The sequence below is a fragment of the Puma concolor genome, chromosome E1, assembly GCF_028749965.1.
Source record: "Puma concolor isolate L17-30 chromosome E1, mPumCon1.1.hap2, whole genome shotgun sequence".
NCBI lineage: Eukaryota > Metazoa > Chordata > Mammalia > Carnivora > Felidae > Puma > Puma concolor.
The window spans coordinates 40,413,282-40,432,123 of record NC_141680.1 but is presented as its reverse complement, the minus strand read 5'-3'; the positions used below and the strand labels follow the sequence as shown (position 1 = coordinate 40,432,123).

Genomic DNA, 18,842 nt, shown 5'->3' with positions numbered 1-18,842 from the left:
CACTTTGGAAGGAAGTCTCTATGTGCAGCCCACACTTAAGGATTGGGGATTTATGATCCACCTCCTTGAGGATGGAGTAGCTAGGTAAATTATTTCATGCATCTACTTTTTATCTATTCCCTTAAGTACCATTCTCTGAGTCTGAAATACTCCATTTTGAACTAATAATTTACAGAGTAGTAACATGTTCCACTGCTAAGTGTAATAAAAGTTTTTACATCCTTTTAATAACCAAACAACTATTCATCCTTAAACCATCCCTTGAAAATTTACAGTTCCTCTTCTGCTACTTTTGATGTGCTATTTTTGCTTTTAGAAACTAACAAACAACAAATTTCCCCTTTCAATACTATAATTAGACTTGGTGTTTAGAGTATTTCTCCAAAATTGACACTATCCTGTAGAACTCCAACCCCTACAAGCTACAGAGATACCACATTGGTGTCATGATATTAAAACAAAGCCAATGCAACTTATTTACTCATTAAAGAAAAATTGCCCACCACACATGTATGTGTATGTATATAGATACACATGCCTATATGTATGTGTGTGTGTGCCTCCTATACCAAGGCATATTTAAAATAAACTAAAATTCATAAAATTACAACATGTATATTTTAACTTGTAAGTGTGGGTTTCTTTTGATATGGTCTGCTGATGCGCAAACTCCCAACCTTAAGTCTGAAATATACACTAACAATGTAATTTTCTAGCAAGGGTGGAAGTGGCCTTTTTGAGAATCATTCACATGTTGTACAATTCAAAACAATGGATATCTTTATAAGGATTCACCAAAACAATGTCCCTTAGACTTCAATGTGAAGAAAAGTTCTGCTTTTGAAATATTGTTATGTGGTCACTTCCCCTTTCCTTTTCCTATAGTCAAATTTGTGCTTTACCTCTATAAAGAGGGAGGGATGTTGGGGAAAGATGTTGACCGGTACATTTTTGTGCAGTAACATCTTTGAGTTAATTTTACTATCTTATCACCCCCTCCCCCTTAGCTCTATTTACTTTACTTACTTTTCTGATACAGCATGTGTGTGTGTGTGTGTGTGTGTGTGTGTGCATTTTTTGGTAAGCTGTCTTAGATCCTCCTTTGAAGAAGTCAGAGTAATAGAAAATAAACACACGTAAATAGAGTGCATAGTATTTTGTGAGTGGTGGCAACAGTTCTCAGACAGGAAAATAAAAGTGAGAGAATTTTTGCTTCGCGAAATGAAAAAGTCGAGTTGATAAAAGTGCCCAAATCCTTTTGAACTTAGAGTTTTCTGAAAACTTGGACGAAGAATTATCACGTGAAAAGCAAAACTGAAGAAGAAAAACAGAATACTTCAAATGAAATGTGTTCTCTTTGATAGTATTCATGGCTATCATCCCCCAATCTAGACCAAAAGTTCCAGATCTTGTTACACTTAAGACAAACCTCTCTGAACTTAAACTTGTAAGAAACAATCCAGAGCCCCCCTTCTCCCATATATTACGCTCCCATCCATTATCCTTCTTAGACACTTTGGGACAATTTACTGATGGGCCATTTCCATCCTATCTGGGTTCTCGGGTTTGACATTCAAAAAGGGGCTGGAGGTGAGGAACTCGGGCGCTCCGCGGTGAACGTGCTTTAAAGCCGCCGCCAGCCAGCGCCGCTGTAACCCTGTGCACCGGCGGGTCGCCCGCTCCTGCCCCTTTCAATCTGCGCCGACGCGGCGGCGCGATCCCGGGGACTCCCCGCGCCGGGAATCTCCCGCCAGCTGCGCGCTGCGTCCCGGCGACGGCAGGAGCACGTGGAGCGGCCGGGTAGCCAGAGCGGCAGCTCCAGCCCAACCCAGCCCGGCAGCGAGATGGAAGGTGAGCCTCCAGCCCGCTTCTTTTCTAAGGGGTCTTTGAAAAGCTCGACCGGTGCACGCAGCAGAGAGAGTACCTTCTGAATCTCGGTTTTGCTTCTATTTATTTCTTTTGTCAAAAGTAAATATGAGGCATTTCAGAGGGCAAAGCGTGTAGTTCTTAAACATCTCTCATTTTGCCCCCCCCAACCCCCACCTAACTTTGGGAAATGATAACTTCTCCGCAATTTTATGTCTTAAGGGTTGTCAGACATGAGGGCTCAACTCGAAGTCTGCAGAGGAAGAGTACTTATGGGGCGTCCCTGAAATGGCAGCAAACCTGGGTTGGAATAATTGATTCTTTTGGATTTTTTTTTTCTTCCATGGCCTCAGTGTCCATTGGATTTAGGCTAACCTGAGTGACTTATTTAGAATTAAACTTAACAGTTTTTCTTCTTCTAAAAGTAAATGCTGTCATATGGGGAAGGTAAATTTTAAACTGGTTGGCACTTGTGGTTCGCTTGGAACTCGATCTTCTAATGGTCCTTTATCCAAAGCAAAAACCAGGATCAATTAAAAAGTTTCATTTGAATTATTTTTGAGAGTCGTGAAACTATCCTCACTTCTCAAAAAATTTCAGTATATACTTACTTGGGATAACTAAAATTTCACACCACTGTTGTAAACTTTTCAACAAGGGTTTGTTACACTCTGAAAAATGGAAGATTTTCAAGTTGGGGAATGCATTTCAAGTTGGGGAAGGTGCTGATATTTGGAAAACTAGAATTTGTGAGAAACGGATTCATTCTCTTAATAAATGAGATACTGACACCTAATTAAAATGTTAATTTGATAAATATTATGAATAACATGGTTTTTTTCATAATAATGAATTGATCTTTGGCAACCCTAGATCTAGAGTATATAAAGTTATTTAAATTTAATTAACTACTTTGAGATACAAGATACATGTGGCAGAACTTTTTTTTTCCTTCAAAATATAATTAAGTGCAATATTGTGGTCCTGAATCCTCAGTTTGTACCTGGGTATGCTTACAATTTTTCTAACTGCTGTGGCCCATATAAAATTTTTTTTTTCTTTAAGTAGAATGCCAAACAATAAGTCAATAAACAGTATGTGTTTAGTATGGATATGACAACTTTTAAATAGCCATTATGAATAATGCTTCAAGTGTTTTATGAAAAACTATGCTTTTAAAATTTTAAATTATTAGGGTTTAAAAAATAACTCTTAAAGTTGACACTGTGAATATTTTAAAAATGGTCTATGAAGTATAATTGTTAACACGTAAAGGCTTTGTTGACCAAGAACAGGAAAAAAAATTAGGTCACTGTACACTATGAAAAAATAATTTAAAAAATTCTCATGCTTTAATTATTATAAATGAATTGCTGAATTTATTTTGTGAAGCCATAAATCAATATTCAACACTATTTTTTTCTTATTCCTTATCATTTCACTTCTCCAGACTAACATGCAGAATAGTGTAAATCCATGGAAACGAGAGTGTTTCCCTGTAAATGTTAATACTCTTGGATTCATTTATTTAATGTGAAACAAAGAAATTATTAAATAAATAGCATAATTTGGGATATAATGCCCTTAACAAAGACTTTTAGATAAGCCTGAATAAAGGCTCTCTGGAAAAGAAAGGAATGAAAACTTGTATAGAATTTGGTTTAGAATGCACAAACTATAAATGGAAAGAGATGGAATCTGGAATATAGGCAGTGATCAACTGTGAGTTTATATGTCTAGATTAAATTCATAGGTCCATAGAGATGGATGGTATATAGTATGCTTAATGCAAAAACTTGAAAGAAAAGAAAAGGTTAATGATATGAATTTGGCTGTGCTACTTGAGGACAGAGTATTTGATGCAGTAAACTATCTAGTTCTTTACCCAAGATTGACTAATCTGGTCCATGTGTTTGATATTTAAAATATTTTTATATTATCTTGACATTTTGGTCTCAATATAAAGAAATTTAACCTGGAATGTATACCTCTCATTTCTTGGTAGTATAAGAAAGTAGAATACTTTATGGAATACCTTTATTTTCTGCCCAATTTGGTGGTAAAATTAACATGCTATAGTTTATTGTAAAATGTGAAGCTGTTTAGTCATTCCTTCAACATATAAAATCTTTTTAAAATTCATTCATCAATAGATGTTTATTGAGACTTTCTATTATGATTTCAGATGAAATAAGCTTTGAAATTGAAATTTTGTCATGTAAAAATGAAAAGTTAATGCATATAATAAATCAAAAGCTGTAACTTTTTTCTTTTCTCACAATCTTTGATCCTAAGTATTTTCTATCCAAAGACTCTTGATGTTGCTAAGTTTTGTTATTTGTGTTATAGTAACAGTATCTTCTTCTTTTTGTTATGGTTGAGAAATGAGGTGGTTCACAAAAATGGATTTCATAGGTATTGGCATGTTTCTCATTTAATATAAAACCTTTCTATTTAAATGATACTGGGTAGAGATCTAAGTGTATTTATTACACAGCCCCCTCCCTGTCTTATAAACAAAGTACACGAGAGATCACTTTATCTTGGTAACCTTGAGTCACTATTCTGACCATCAGGTAATGTTCTATAGTATATTCTTATGGGGGATTTGAACTGTGCAGAGCTGAATGCCCCTACACTAAATATTCCAGGGTTATTGAACAAATTTTGTTTCCTTGATGTCAGCTTCTGCTTCTTATCACATGGCTTTTGTGGAAGCCATTTTTCACTTCTAGGTCCCTTTCTATGCTTTGGATGGTTGAGTTTTACAGAGATATAGCCTCCAAATGGTGGAGTTTACTAGCCCTCCATTATGAGCATATGAAGGATGAAATGGTAAAGTTCAAAGGAACAAAAATGACAGAATATAATTTTAGAAAATTCCTGTGTGTACTTCCTATGATCCAATATGCTATTTCACACTTCCATGTCTTCACTAAGATTTTCAGCCCATTTTCTACCTGGTTATGCTTACTCATCCTTCGCTCTGCAGGTGCCCTCCTTCTGATGACCTTCTCTGATGCCTTCTGGTGGTCTCCCTACTGGTCCCTCACCTCCCTTCACCTAGGCCAAGGTCCTTTCCTTTCTGTACACACTTCTGCCAGTTGTATTTATTGCTTTAAATGTTTCTAACCCCACTGGTCTTTAAGCTCTTAGAGGGCAGAGAGTATGTTTTATTTTTGTGTGCTCGGTGTCAGAAATGGTTTCTGTTCATAAAAGACCCTCACAGTTTGTTGCATTCAATTAAGAAAATAGTGCTGAAAAGTAATTTTCATTATGTTTATATGACACCTTTTATTTAATTAATTTCTATGAGTAGGAGATTGGTGCTAGCAATTCTTTGATAGAACTCAGAAAAATTTTAAAGTATTTAATTAAATGGTATAATAGAAAAAACAGAGAAAACAAAAATGTTATTTTTTTTTTTTTTGGCTAAACTAGCCTTAAGGCAAAATCTTATCTATTAGCTATACATCAGCAGATTTCAGGATTACATGTAAGTCTATTAAAATATGAATCAAATATGAACAGAAATTTGCTTTCTCAGTCAGTAAGATAGAAATGACACTGTAAAATTAGCATACAACTTTCCAGTAATACCTTTTTAATACATTATTATAAACTTGTCAATATATTAACTGTATATACTCACTTATTTAGTACTAAAATGTTAGTCATAGATCTTTTATCAGACATTCAATGTAGACCATGTATGAGAAGAACTGAGTGATTAATACAGAAACTTGCCTGTAGTAGGTGCTCAATAAATGATGTTTTCATGCTAAGGGTTCATTAATTATTGTGAAAAGAGATTCTAAACATCACAAGGGTATAGAGTGCATTCTGCTATCTAGCTTTTTAAAAATATAACTCTTCATTAGCTGGTATATTTATAATAATTAAAAAGCATAAGGATGACTCTAAGGCCTTTTGAATCACTAAAAAAAGATGAAATAATGAAACAAGTATATTTCTATTATATGTAGATTATTTGAAATGTAACCTATGTATACCAGTTATTATTACTATATAACCTATCAAAATACTTTAATCCCCAGTGATTATGAATAATTTTTTCAGTCTTAATTGAAATCTGCTTCCTGCATCCAAAATTAAAGTTCTTAGAGTCCAAAGTGTTGTAGAGTAAATCGAAATAGTGTGGAGTTGATACCATATTATATTAGATATGTGTTTCATCTAAGAGACATAAAAAGTAAGTGTTTAGGGGCGCCTGGGTGGCGCAGTCGGTCAAGCGTCCGACTTCAGCCAGGTCACGATCTCGCGGTCCGTGAGTTCGAGCCCCGCGTCGGGCTCTGGGCTGATGGCTCAGAGCCTGGAGCCTGTTTCCGATTCTGTGTCTCCCTCTCTCTCTGCCCCTCCTCCGTTCATGCTCTGTCTCTCTCTGTCCCAAAAATAAATAAACGTTGAAAAAAAAAAGTGTTTAATAAAAGATATGAAACAGAATAAAATGTATTAATGGAACAATACTCTTCACTCATTGTCAAAAATTCAAAATCCACTTACCTCCTTTTTGTATCAATAGAATTGGCAGCATATTACAAATTGTATTTGTTAATGTATGTTCTTAGAGATGAAATTTTTGGTACCTCAGATTATTTGTGGGTTTATAAAGGAAACTTTTTAAAATAAGAGAAATTGAAAACATTTCAGTAGCATCACTGATGAAACAATACAAAGCTACATTTTTTAGTTATAACTCCTAATTATCTAAAAGATTACTTAACTAGATTTCTTGCTTATTTTGGTTGTTAACATACCTGTAGCCCTTCCTAGACTGTCAGGTTCCAAAGCATAGGCATATTTTTTATCATCAGCCCATTCCTCAGCACATAGTACAACAACAGTCATATTTATTGAACAAATTAATGAATGAGTTGCCTGTGTGTTTCGTCATTTGATTATTTATTTGTTCAGCTTTTAGGGCAAAGAGAGTAAAGAAAATAATGACATTGAAACTAGTTAATTATGCTGGTTAATTTGTCAGAGGTACTGTAAAAGGTTTGGTAGAAGAGTCTGGAATGTTGGCTAAATCTAACAATATGAATAGTACCATCTTTTTCTAATCCAATATTGACTCTACTCTGGGCAAAATAATATAGTGCCCTCTAACTTATGGATTTGTTTAAAATTTTTGCAGCATTCTTTATGTCAATGAAGCACTGCACTTTCCACAATAAACCATTTTTCACAACAAATGTTTTGATTCTTAAAGTTGACAATAATATACTTTACTTAATTTGAGTTCTCTAACACAGCTTATCAGTTCACTTGCAAAGTGATATCTATTTGAGAGACTATTAACTTATCAGAATATTTGGCATATCAGAAGAGTTTCCTGTAATAGTAGTCATGTAGGCTGTGGATATGAAAAAAGATCATGCTCACAAACCTACAAACATTTTTATAGATGTGGAATTACATCATAGTTAATATATAATAATAGCTCCAGTCTGAAAACTAAGTAACTAATTTTTATAATATTTAACAACTAATCATTTTTGCTATCATCTATCTTTATCTCTGTAATTAGGAAAGGACTTGCTAATACTCATTAATAGTTGATTTTATGCTTGCATGCAGTATAGACAGTACCATGTATGTGCATCAGAGGCTAACTTGATTTAAATTTCATTTGACTTTCATGAGTATCATTTACCAAATTTTAATGTGTTGAAGATTATCAATGTATAAATTTATACTCTGACCTCAAAGTGAAACTTTTTTTAATCAACTCTTTGAAACTCTTTGAAATATTAGCATTTTATAAATGTGATGAGTAAGATTACGGTTCTGCACTCTTGGTTTTTTTCCTGTGCATATTTGCTCATGTAAAATTATTGAGTTAAGAACATCATTAACTCTTCTATTCCCTGTGTTTAATTAAGTACCTATAAAGGCTCAGGCTAAGGTGGTTGGGACATGCTTTTGTTACAGTGTAGTAACCAACTTCTCAATAACAAAAAAACACATCATGATTATATATTATAAATTTTTAAAATACTTATTGTAAGTGTTGGGGGTACTTCTTGTCTTATTTTTATGTTCAGAGTTAAAGAATGTGAAGAATTGTTAAATATTTTGAGTGATTCAACTTTGAAACAAAGATAGTTTAAAAACTATTCTGAAATACAGGTGCTTGGGTGGCTCAGTCACTTAATCATCTGACTCGATCTCAGCTCTAGTCTTCATCTCAGGGTCATAAATTCAAGCCCTGTGCTGGGCTCTGTGCTGCGTGTGAAGCCTACTAGACAAACAAACAAACAAACTCTCCTGAAATAATAAGGTGAAACTCTTGCAAGTGGTAACAGTTTTTATATATATGCATCTTCATTTTTTTCATATTGACAAGACAAAATATAGAATAATGTATGTGTTGATGCTGATATAAACTGTAAGTTTTATCCATATCTATAGATTTTTAGTTTTTATTAAAAGGCATATTGTTCTCATTGTTTGACCTTTTGGTAATTATTACATATTTGAACTTACTGTACTGTATACTACTAAGATACTCCTCTGTATTTTATGTATGGCAATCTCTGTAAGATTTCATTTGAAAAATGAAGTCTCTCTTCAAAAAAAAAATTTAAAAACTCCTGGGATAGAAGTAGATGCTTTATAACTAAGTAGTCTCTGGAAGCCAGTATTGTCTAAGATTCAGCAAGTTCTGTAAGTTGTGATTGTCAGAAATTAAACTCCTTTTCCCTTGGTTCTACAACTTCCTTTGTTAAGGCTAAGCTTCCTAACTTCATTTTGGTACTGTGGATGTTATGTTGTGCCATTCAAACCTTGAGAAATAGCTGGCCCATTGGGCTGCATGAGATATTTGTCTAAAGCAGTTGTGTGCCAGTGGATTCAAGGGGACCAAATGAGAGAAGTTATTCGTAACTGGTGTAAACCACCGATTTGCTACCTGTCTTGGTTTGAGAATTATTTCAGCAGGACAAAAGACTTTATGGACCATTCTAACCAACACACTTCTGCTTACTACCATAAAAACAAACTTCAGTGGGTGAACAATTTAGGATGAGTCATTATTTTAACATTTTTCATGCATTGTAGAAATAAGATTGTGAGCTTGTTTGATAAACAATAATTCAGTAGAAGATAGACGCTTGGCATTTGTGAATATAACCTGTTGTTTAACTGTTTGTGAGTGATCCTGAAGGAATACAATAATATGTGGAAATTTGTAAATGTTAGGGCTTTTGTAAAGGTTTAAATAGGATAATGTATATAAAAGTCCTATCTCACCTTTTTTTGCACATTTTTTAATTGGGTTCTCTTTTTTCTTACTGATTTGAAGAAGTTATTTATATATCCTACTTGGTTTTTTAAAATTTAATTTATTTTATTTTTTTAATTTACATCCAAGTTAGTTAGCATATAGTGCAACAATGATTTCAGGAGTAGATTCCTTAATGCCCCTTACCCATTTAGCCCATCCCCCCTCCCACAACCCCGCCAGTAACACTCTGTGTGTTCTCCATATTTAAGAGTCTCTTATGTTTTGTCCCCTCCCTGTTTTTATATTATTTTTGCTTCCCTTATGTTCATCTGTTTTGCATCTTAAAGTCCTCATATGAGTGAAGTCATAGGATATTTGTCTTTCTCTGACTAATTTCACTTAGCATAATACCCTCCAGTTCCATCCACATAGTTGCAAATGGCAAGATTTCATTCTTTTTCATCCTGAGTAATACTCCATTGTATATATAAACCAAATCTTCTTTAACCATTCACCAGTTGATGGACATTTGGGCTCTTTCCATACTTTGGCTATTGTTGATAGTGCTGCTATAAACATTGGGGTGCACGTGCCCCTTCAAAACAGCATACCTGTATCCCTTGGATAAATACCTCATAGTGCAATTGCTGGGTCGTAGGGTAGTTCTATTTTTAATTTTTTGAGGAACCTCCATACTGTTTTCCAGAGTGGCTGCACCAGTTTGCATTCCCACCAGCAGTGCAAAAGAGATCCTCTTTCTCTGCATCCTCACCAACATCTGTTGTTGCCTGAGTTGTTAGTGTTAGCCATTCTGACAGGTGTGAGGTGGTATCTCATGGTGGTTTTGATTTGTATTTCCCTGGGGATGAGTGATGTTGAGCATTTTTTCATGTGTCGGTTGGCCATCCGGATGTCTTCCTTGGAGAAGTGTCTATTCATGTCTTTGCCCATTTCTTCACTGGATTATTTATTTTTTGGGTGTTGAGTTTGATAAGTTCTTTATAGATTTTGGATACTAACCCCTTATCTGATAAGTCTTTTGCAAATATCTTCTCCCATTCTGTCGGTTGCCTTTTAGCTTTGCTGATTATTTCCTTTGCTGTGCAGAAGCTTTTTATTTTGATGAGGTCCCAGTAGTTCATTTTTGCTTTTGTTTCCCTTGCCTCCCTTCTTACTCTTGCTTCCAGAGTAAGAAGTTGCTGCAGCCAAGGTCAAAGAGGTTTATGCCTGCTTTTTCCAAGAGGATTTTGATGGCTTCCTGTCTTACATTTAGGTCTTTCATCCATTTTGAGTTTATTTTTGTGTATGGTGTAAGAAAGTGGTCCAGGTCCATTTTTCTGCATGTCACTGTCCAGTTTTTCCAGCACCAGTTGCTGAAGAGACTGTCTTTATTCCATTGGATATTCTTTCCTGCTTTGTCAAAGATTGGTTGGCCATACATTTGTGGGTCCATTTCTGGGTTCTCTATTCTGTTCCATTGATCTGAGTGTCTGTTCTTGTGCCATCTACCTCAAATTTAAATTAGTAGGACTGAGAGACCAGAGTACACAAGTATATAGTTTATGTGTTATCCTAGCCAACAGCCTCAATGCACATCTCAATAAAAGAAATTTGGAGATTCTCAAAGGACTCCACAGTTTTCCATTGCAGACATCAATGACCTAATATAGTCCTGTTTGCCCCAAACCTAAGAAAACCTGGAGAACTTTTACAGGTAATCTAATTTAGGGATGGAGACACATAATGATTTTAAAAAGTTGATATTAAGAATTAATGTAATGGCTCTTAGATCTTGTAGCTAGTACTCTATACAGTGACACTGATGATTATATGATGGCTCCTTGAGATATTGCATGGTCATGCTCACAGTTAAATAAGAATTTGGATAAGACACAAAAACAGGAAAAAATTTGTTTTTATCAACAGAATGCCCTTGTGTACAAAAATCTTACGTGGGACAGATGCAAGTGTGATGTTCCAGTTAAGAGGAGGGAGAAGGCAAGAGACTACTGCTATGCCTACCTAGCTGCTGGCCCTTTCCTTCTCCTGACACAGATGAGCACCTGTGGCAGCCCTCTGGAACCCTGGAGTTCCATAGAACACATTTTGAAAACTATCCATTCAGACTGTTACATGTTTTTTTCTGCTGGTAACCCTGTATATAGACTTACCTCCTTCAATCCATCCATTTTGAGGATTGCTGCCAGAATGATCTTCCTAAAATATCAAGACACTCCCCTACTGAAAAAACCATTTTAAGGATTTCTTAGTAAGGCATTTAAGATAATCCACAATGTAGCTTCAATATACCTTGTCAGAGGTAACGTTTGTCCTCTAATGTTATTCTGGACCGCTTAGTATTCCCTGAACATGCATTACTTTTCCTAACTCCCGATTTTTCTAATGTTGTTCAAACCCAACAAGTCCAAAAATTAACTCATTGTCTGTCTCTCCAATCCAAACCAACTTCTCCTGATTTCCCAACACTGTTAATAGCACCACAATCCCACTGAAATCCTCATTCATCCATTATGTTCCATTACAAATGCCATTCCTTTTAGGAAGCCATTCTTCATTCCAGGTTGGAATTTATCCCTTTTTCTGAAACTTAGTAACATTTTATGTCTAATGACTGCCAGAACCTAACTCCATTTTATGTATAAACTTGAAGTATTTTTGGATGGTTTTAATACAGCCTAAATTGTCTAGCAATGCAACTACTATATAAATGAAGAGAAGATGATTCTTTGTTATGTTGAGAGCCAAGACTCTTTTGCCATTATTGATGCAACCTGTATCCTTCTGCATTTTTAGGCCTTACATTGATGGTGACTCTACAAATATATCTGACTACAATAATATTATGTTTTCTAGAATGATTGTGCTGGTATATTTACATATTTAAAGACAAATTATTTTGTTATTTTTTTATCTTTATATGACAGTTGGGGCTTTATTAAAAAAAACTCACATGTGTGGATAGGTTATATTTAATTCATGATGATAAAAGAGGTATTACAAAATATTTTTTCTAAAAGGGGGACACTTCTTTCTGAGTCATTGACTGTGTGCATCAGAGTGGTCTGAGCTGGGGGTCTTTCACCAAGATGCTTCAAAGCCTTTTTAAAAATGTTTGGGTCCCCATGAAGCCCTACTATACCCAAGTGTACCAGGGGATTTGGGTAGGAATGGAGTTGATGGGCTTCATTGTTTATAAAATTGGGAATGATTATAAAAGAAATAAAGCTTTGAAAACTTTGAGTCCTGCACTTGCTTGTGGTCATCATTAACCAGTTTTACTTGGAATACACATCAGCTGGAACGTCAGTCTGTCTATAAATCTCAGTAAGTTAGTTCTGTGCTCTGTTGGATAGAAACGTGAAACATCGCTGTACACTTGTAGACATGTTGTTTCCTTTGTGGCATGAATAGATGTAACTGTGAGATGCAAAAAAAATAAAAATAAAAATAAAAAAAGACACTTGGCCTTGATAGATTAGGTTGAGAATCTTTCTAAGTTTACTGTACTACAAGAGAACAGCCACAGCCTAAATAAGATAATGTTTATGAAAATCATCTTGTATAGTACTAGACACAAAGTTGAGGTCTAGCAAATGTTTATCTTAGTTCATAAATCATTTACAGGTATCCTTTAGACCCTTGCCAATCTAAATATAATCTGTGGACCAGCATCAGCAACATCTGGCAGTTGTTACAAATGCAGAATCTTAGGCCAGACTTGCTGAATTAAAATCTGCATTTTAACAAGGTTCCTAGGGAATTCTTGTGCACATTGAAATCTTATCAACCTTGCCCACAGTTTGAAAAGTGTCAGTGTAGCTTATCATCACTCTCATAGCACATGTTTGATTAGTAGTGGATCATCTTTATATATGTATTTGGAATATATATTTTATTTAATTGCTGATTTTATTTTTTATTTTTTAAAAACATTTTTACTGTTTATTTTTGAGAGAGAGAGAGAGAGAGAGAGAGAGCGAGTGGAGGAGGGGCAGAGAGAGGAAGAGAGAGAATCTGAAGCAGGCTCTGTGCTGACAGCAGTGAGCCTGATGTGGGGCTCAAACTCATGAACAGTGAGATCATGACATGAACCGAGGTCGGGTGCTTAACCCACTGAGCCACGCTGGCACCCCTTAAATGCTGATTTAAAAAAATTTTTTTTTAATGTTTTATTTATTTTTGACAGAGAGAGAGAGAGAGACAGAGCATGAGTGGGGGAGGGGCAGAGAGAGTGGGAGACACAGAACCCGAAGCAGGCTCCAGGCTGTGAGCTGTCAGCACAGATCCTGACACGGGGCTCAAACTCACAGACCGCGAGATCATGACCTGGGCCAAAGTCAGATGCTCAACTGACTGAGCCACCCAGGCATCCCTAAATGCTGATTTTAAAAGATAGTTGAACAATGAAAGCTTTAGAGCATTTATTTTTTTACTTATATTGTCATACATTTGTGACACAACCTAATCCAAAAATCAGAAATCTTCATTCATTCTTCATTTAAAAAATATTTATTGAATGCCTATTATGTGCCACATATGCAAAATATTGGCATTACGGTAGTAAACAAGACAGGCAATGCTTTTGCTGACACTGAATTTAGAGTTAGGTAAGGAAGACAGGCCCCCCAACAAGTAAGTAACAAATGAAATAATTAAAATACTAAGTGCTGTGAAGGAAATAAAAAGAGTGCTAATATGGAGATTAATGGTGAGGGACAGAGTTGGTAAACTCTTTTTTGGTTAGAGATAGAGATTTGGTCATCTTCAGCACATAGATGATATTTAATGCCATTAGAATGGATGGCATCACCTAAAGAGAGAATGTATTGTATGAAGGGGGCCCAGGATTGAGCCTTGAGAAACATCTAACTTAAGTGGTCAGATAGAGGAGGAAGAGCCAGCAAAAGAGAAAGAGCAGCTAGCAAGACAGGAGGAAAACCAACAGAGCATGGTGTAATGGAATTCAAGAGTTGGGAGTGTTTCATGAAGGAGTAGGTGGTCAGCTATGTTCAATGTTGCCGAAAAATCAAGTAAAGTGAGGACAAAAAGTGTGAGTTGGTTTTGGCAACATAAAACTTGCTAAGTGACCTTAACAAAAGTGGTTTTTGTGGAGTGGTGGGGATGGAGGGAACAGAGGAAGTAGAAACATTAATACAGACTATTTTCCCCAGAAATTAGCTAGGAGGTGAAGCAGAGAAATAAGTGGGCATGTTGCTGGAGAGAAATGTGGATCAAGAGATTTTGTTTGTTTTGTTTTCCAAAGATTAATAACACTTAAACCATCTGTAATATATATATATATATATCAAGCACCAAAATTAAAACAAATCTTGAAATCTCAATTCTCAGGGAAGTTTGGTTGGAGTATTAGCTATCACTGAAAATATCTTTATATATACTTGGCACATAACATTTAAATACATTTCCTCACTGTGAGAATTTTTAAGATATATGCTGCCCTTTTTAGTGGATGGTTGGTATGGATATAATCTGTATTCTGTAGAAGAATCATGAGAAACCCTTGAAAGTCACTTTTTTCAAAAGCGAGAAGATAGTACTATAATTGCATCGCTAAGGTTTGTGATTTTAGATATTTGAAAATGTTTGAGTGTTCAATAGATTTTTTTAAACTAAGGAATAAAAAGAAGAATAAAAAATAAGGAATAACTTACGCAGTGAGGTGCACATCTTATGTTATATAGCTTGATTAATTTTTACCTATATACATACCTTCCTGATCAAGATATGGAACATTTGCATCACCCTGAAGGTTCCCTTGCTCTCATTTAAAATTGGTATCAGCACTTTGCCCCATTTAAACATTATTCATACTTCTATCATCATCGTTCAGTTTTCCTATTCTTGATTTCCATATAAGTGGAATCATATAGTACATGATTTTTTGGTATCTGGCTTCTTTTGCTCAACATACTTTTTGAGATCCACTCATATTGTTACATTTATTAGTAGTTTATTTTCTTTTATTATTAAAATGTGTGAATATACCACAATTTGCTCATTCTACTCTTAATGGACATTTGATTGTTTCCAGTATTTGTCTATATTATGAACATTCATATGCATGTCTTTTTGGTGGACATAAACATTTATTTCTTTTGGATATAGATCTAGGGCTAGCATTTCTGGGTCATAGGTTAGGTGTATATGTAGCTTTGATACATACTGACAAATAGTTTCCAAAGTGGTTGGACCAGTTTACCATCTCTCTAGCAATATTGGAGAGTTCTAGTTGTTTCACATTTTACCAACACTTGTTATTATCTGTTGTTTTTTTTAATTTTAGCCATTTTTGTGGGTGTGTAGTGGTATTTAATTGTGTTTTAATTTGCATTTTTCTGATGAATAATGTTGAATACCTTTTCATATGTTTATTGGCCATTTAGATATCCTCATTCCTGAAGTTTTGTAAGCCTTCTGTATATTTTTTTAAGTTGGGTTGTTTATATTTTTTCTTATTTATTTTGTAGACATTTAAAACATATTTTAGGGGCACCTGGGTGGCTCAGTCAGGTATGCACCCAGCTCTTGATTTCGGCTCAGGTCATCATCTCACGGTTTGTGAAATCAATCCCTGCATCAAGCTCTGTGCTGATAGCACAGAGCCTGCTTGGGATTTTCTGTCTTCCTCTCTGCATCCCTCTCTCTCTCTCTTTCTCTCTCAAAAATAAATAAATAAACATTAAAAAAATATTTTAGAGGGGGCGCCTGGGTGGCTCAGTTGGTTAAGCATCCGGTTTTGGCTCAGGTCATGATCTCACTGCTTGTGAGTTTGAGCCCCGCATCAGGCTCTATGCTAACAGCTCAGAGCCTGGAGCCTGCTTCAGATTCTGTGTCTCCCTCTCTCTCTGTCCCTTCCCTGCTGTGCTCTGTCTCTCTCTCTTTCTCTTTCTCAAAAATAAACATTAAAAAATTTTAATAAAAAATAAAATAAAATAAAATATTTTAGAGACATGTACTTTGTCAGATGTGTATTGCAAATTTTTTCTTCCAGTTTGTAACTTGCTTATTTTCTTAATCTATTTGATAAGTAGATTTTTTTAATTTTAACTAAGACTAATATATTAAATTTCTGGGGGGAGGATTGAGTGCCTCTCACATCCTGTTTAGAAATATTTGCCTACTCTAAGATCATAAAAATATTCTCCTGAGTTTTCCTCTAGAAATTTGATTGCTTTAGCTTTCACATTTAGGTTTATTACCCACTTTAAATTAATGATTCTGGTTTTTCAAATTTTTATTTGAATTCCAGTTAGTTAGTGTATAGTGTAATACTGGTTTTAGGAGTAGAATTTAGTGATTCATCACTTACATATAACACCCAGTGCTCATCATAACAAGTGCTGTCCTTAATACCCATCACCCATCTAGCCCATCCCCACCTCCCTCCATCAACCCTTAGTTTGTTCTCTATCGTTAGGAGTCTCTTATGGTTTGCTTCCCTCTCTTTTTCCCCCTTTCCCATATGTTCATCTGTTTTGTTGATTCTGTTTTTGACCCCAATTATTTTATAACAAAAACTAGACATTTTGCAATTAAAATGAAAATCTTACTTGGAGAATGTTGGATTCAATCATTTTAACACAAACATATAAAAAAAATTTAATGTTTATTTTTGAGAGAGAGACAGAGACAGAGCTTGAGCAGGGAAGGGGCAGAAAGAGATGGAGACACGGAATCCAAAGCAGGCTCCAGGTTCTGAGCTGTCAGCACAGAGCCTGATGAGGGGCTTGAACCCACAAGCTGTGAGATCATGAACTGAGCTGAAGTCGAACACTTAACTGACTGAGCCACTCAGGTACCCCTAACACATTTTTTTAAGTAGCAATGACATGAAATACCATTCTTCCTTTTCTCTATATGTATTCATTTGGTGGCATGTGATATCTGTGGCAAAATTAATATGTATTTATTTTTCTACAACTTATTTTTCTATCAAGGAAAATAACACTAGATATTGAATTTGCTGTTTTAGACCTATAACCAACAGTCTATAATTTCCTCATTAGACATTTAATCTAGTTGGGAAATAGGATATTTTATTAAAAAAGAATAAGGTAGGAAAAACTGGAATGGTGATGTGGGCTGTATTTGATCTGGTGTCCTTAAAGAAGTAATCTTGATATTTATTTATTTTTTATTTTTTTAATGTTTATTTATTTGGGGGAGACAGAGAGACAGAGTACAAGCAGGGGAGGGGCAGAAAGAAAGGGAAACACAGAATCCAAAGCAGGCTCCAGGCTCTGAGCTGTCAGCACAGAGCCCGATGAGGGGGTCGAACCTACAAAGCGCAGGATCATGAACCTGGGCTGAAGTCAGATGCTTAACCAACTGAGCCACCCAGGCACCCAGTAATCTTGATATTTCTTAACCTTTACCTTAGTCCAAGGTAGAAGAAGGAAAGGAAGTATTTCATGACTAGAGGAATTACTCTCATTTTATATCTTCCTTTCCCCTCAATCATAGTCAACTGAAGTGTTTGAAATTATTAGGTCTGAAATCTTTTCTAGTTTTGGCCTTCTTCTAAAATCTGTAATCTATATAGGAAATCACTAAACATTATTTAAATTTTGTGAAACAAAAGGGAAATTCAAGACATGAATCCTGCTTCTTAATGTGTCACTGACATTGTACCCTTAGACAATTACGTGACTTTATATTTTTTGTTTTTCTTTGTGTCTTGAATTTTGTCTATATAATGGGGAGATAATAAATGCCATTGCACCTGTTTATCTTCCAGAGATGCTATGAGAAATCTTCATTTGCACTACTGGGCTAAGTGGTTGATGTCACATTTTTGGAGAACCACAAGCAAACAAAACCAGGTTCAGAAGAAATCTCTAACCATGAGTGAGAGTGTTAGCATCTGAGTGATAACTTATCCTGTATGTTTCCAGAGAGCTGAACTTGGACCTGAAATGTACATTTCAGGAAATTTGAGTTCAGCTATCTATATTTAAGGAGGAACTTTTTTTAACCATTAGAGCTTTTCTGAAATGGCAAGGAATAACATTCTATATTATTGGAAGTGTGTAAGTAGAGGCTGTGCAACCCAAATAGGGGGGTATTGGAGGAAATTCAGGTAGCAGAGGAAGAAGAGGTAAGATAGCTAAGATATCCACTCCAATTCTTGTATTTTAATTTCATTAGGTTATAAGGATCATTTTTCATTAAACAGAACTATTCTTGGGGAGCCTGGGTCAGTTAGGCATCCAACTCTGATTTCAGCTCAGGTCATGAACTCACATGGTTTGTGAGATCAATCCCCCCATTGGGCTTCATGCTGACAGCACATGGACCTTCTTGGGATTCTCTCTCCCTCTTTCTTTGCCTCTCCCCCGCTCACCCACGTGCTCGTGCTGCCTCTCTCTTTCTCTCAAAAATAAATAAATAAACTAAAAAGCATAACTAATCCTATGTGGTAAGATTCCAGGAATGATTATACCTGGTAGTATTAACAGAATTAGAGAAAGACCTTTCAGAAATAGTAGCTCACCCTTGTGTTGCCGCATTTATAGTACTAAGTTAATTTTGTTGTTGTCGAACACATTTCTGTAGTCAATGACTCAGTTTCCTAAGCTTTTGGTTAAAAAAATTAAAAGTGGACCTTTTAGAGAAGAGAAAGTTTTTTTGTTTTTTTTTTAAGAGGCATGAGGATAGGGGAGTCAGTTTACCGTTATGAAGATAA

The 18,842-nt window shown here is 35.4% G+C and overlaps 1 protein-coding gene and 1 pseudogene across 2 annotated transcripts in view; both read left to right on the top strand.

Moving 5' to 3' along the window:
* The first annotated feature begins 1,652 nt into the window (after positions 1-1,652).
* Positions 1,653-18,842, top strand: part of IKZF3 (IKAROS family zinc finger 3) — a 94,784-nt gene continuing 77,594 nt past the window's right edge. Inside the window, exon 1 of one of the 2 annotated variants that reach the window (XM_086687211.1) lies at positions 1,653-1,851. In XM_086687211.1, coding sequence (XP_086543337.1) covers positions 1,845-1,851 — 7 coding nt within the window. In that variant the 5' untranslated portion in view covers positions 1,653-1,844. The remainder of the gene's footprint in view (positions 1,852-18,842) is intronic. The other variant, XM_086687210.1, reaches the window with a different exon arrangement.
* Positions 6,290-12,736, top strand: LOC147574344 (ATP synthase F(0) complex subunit j, mitochondrial pseudogene; annotated as a pseudogene).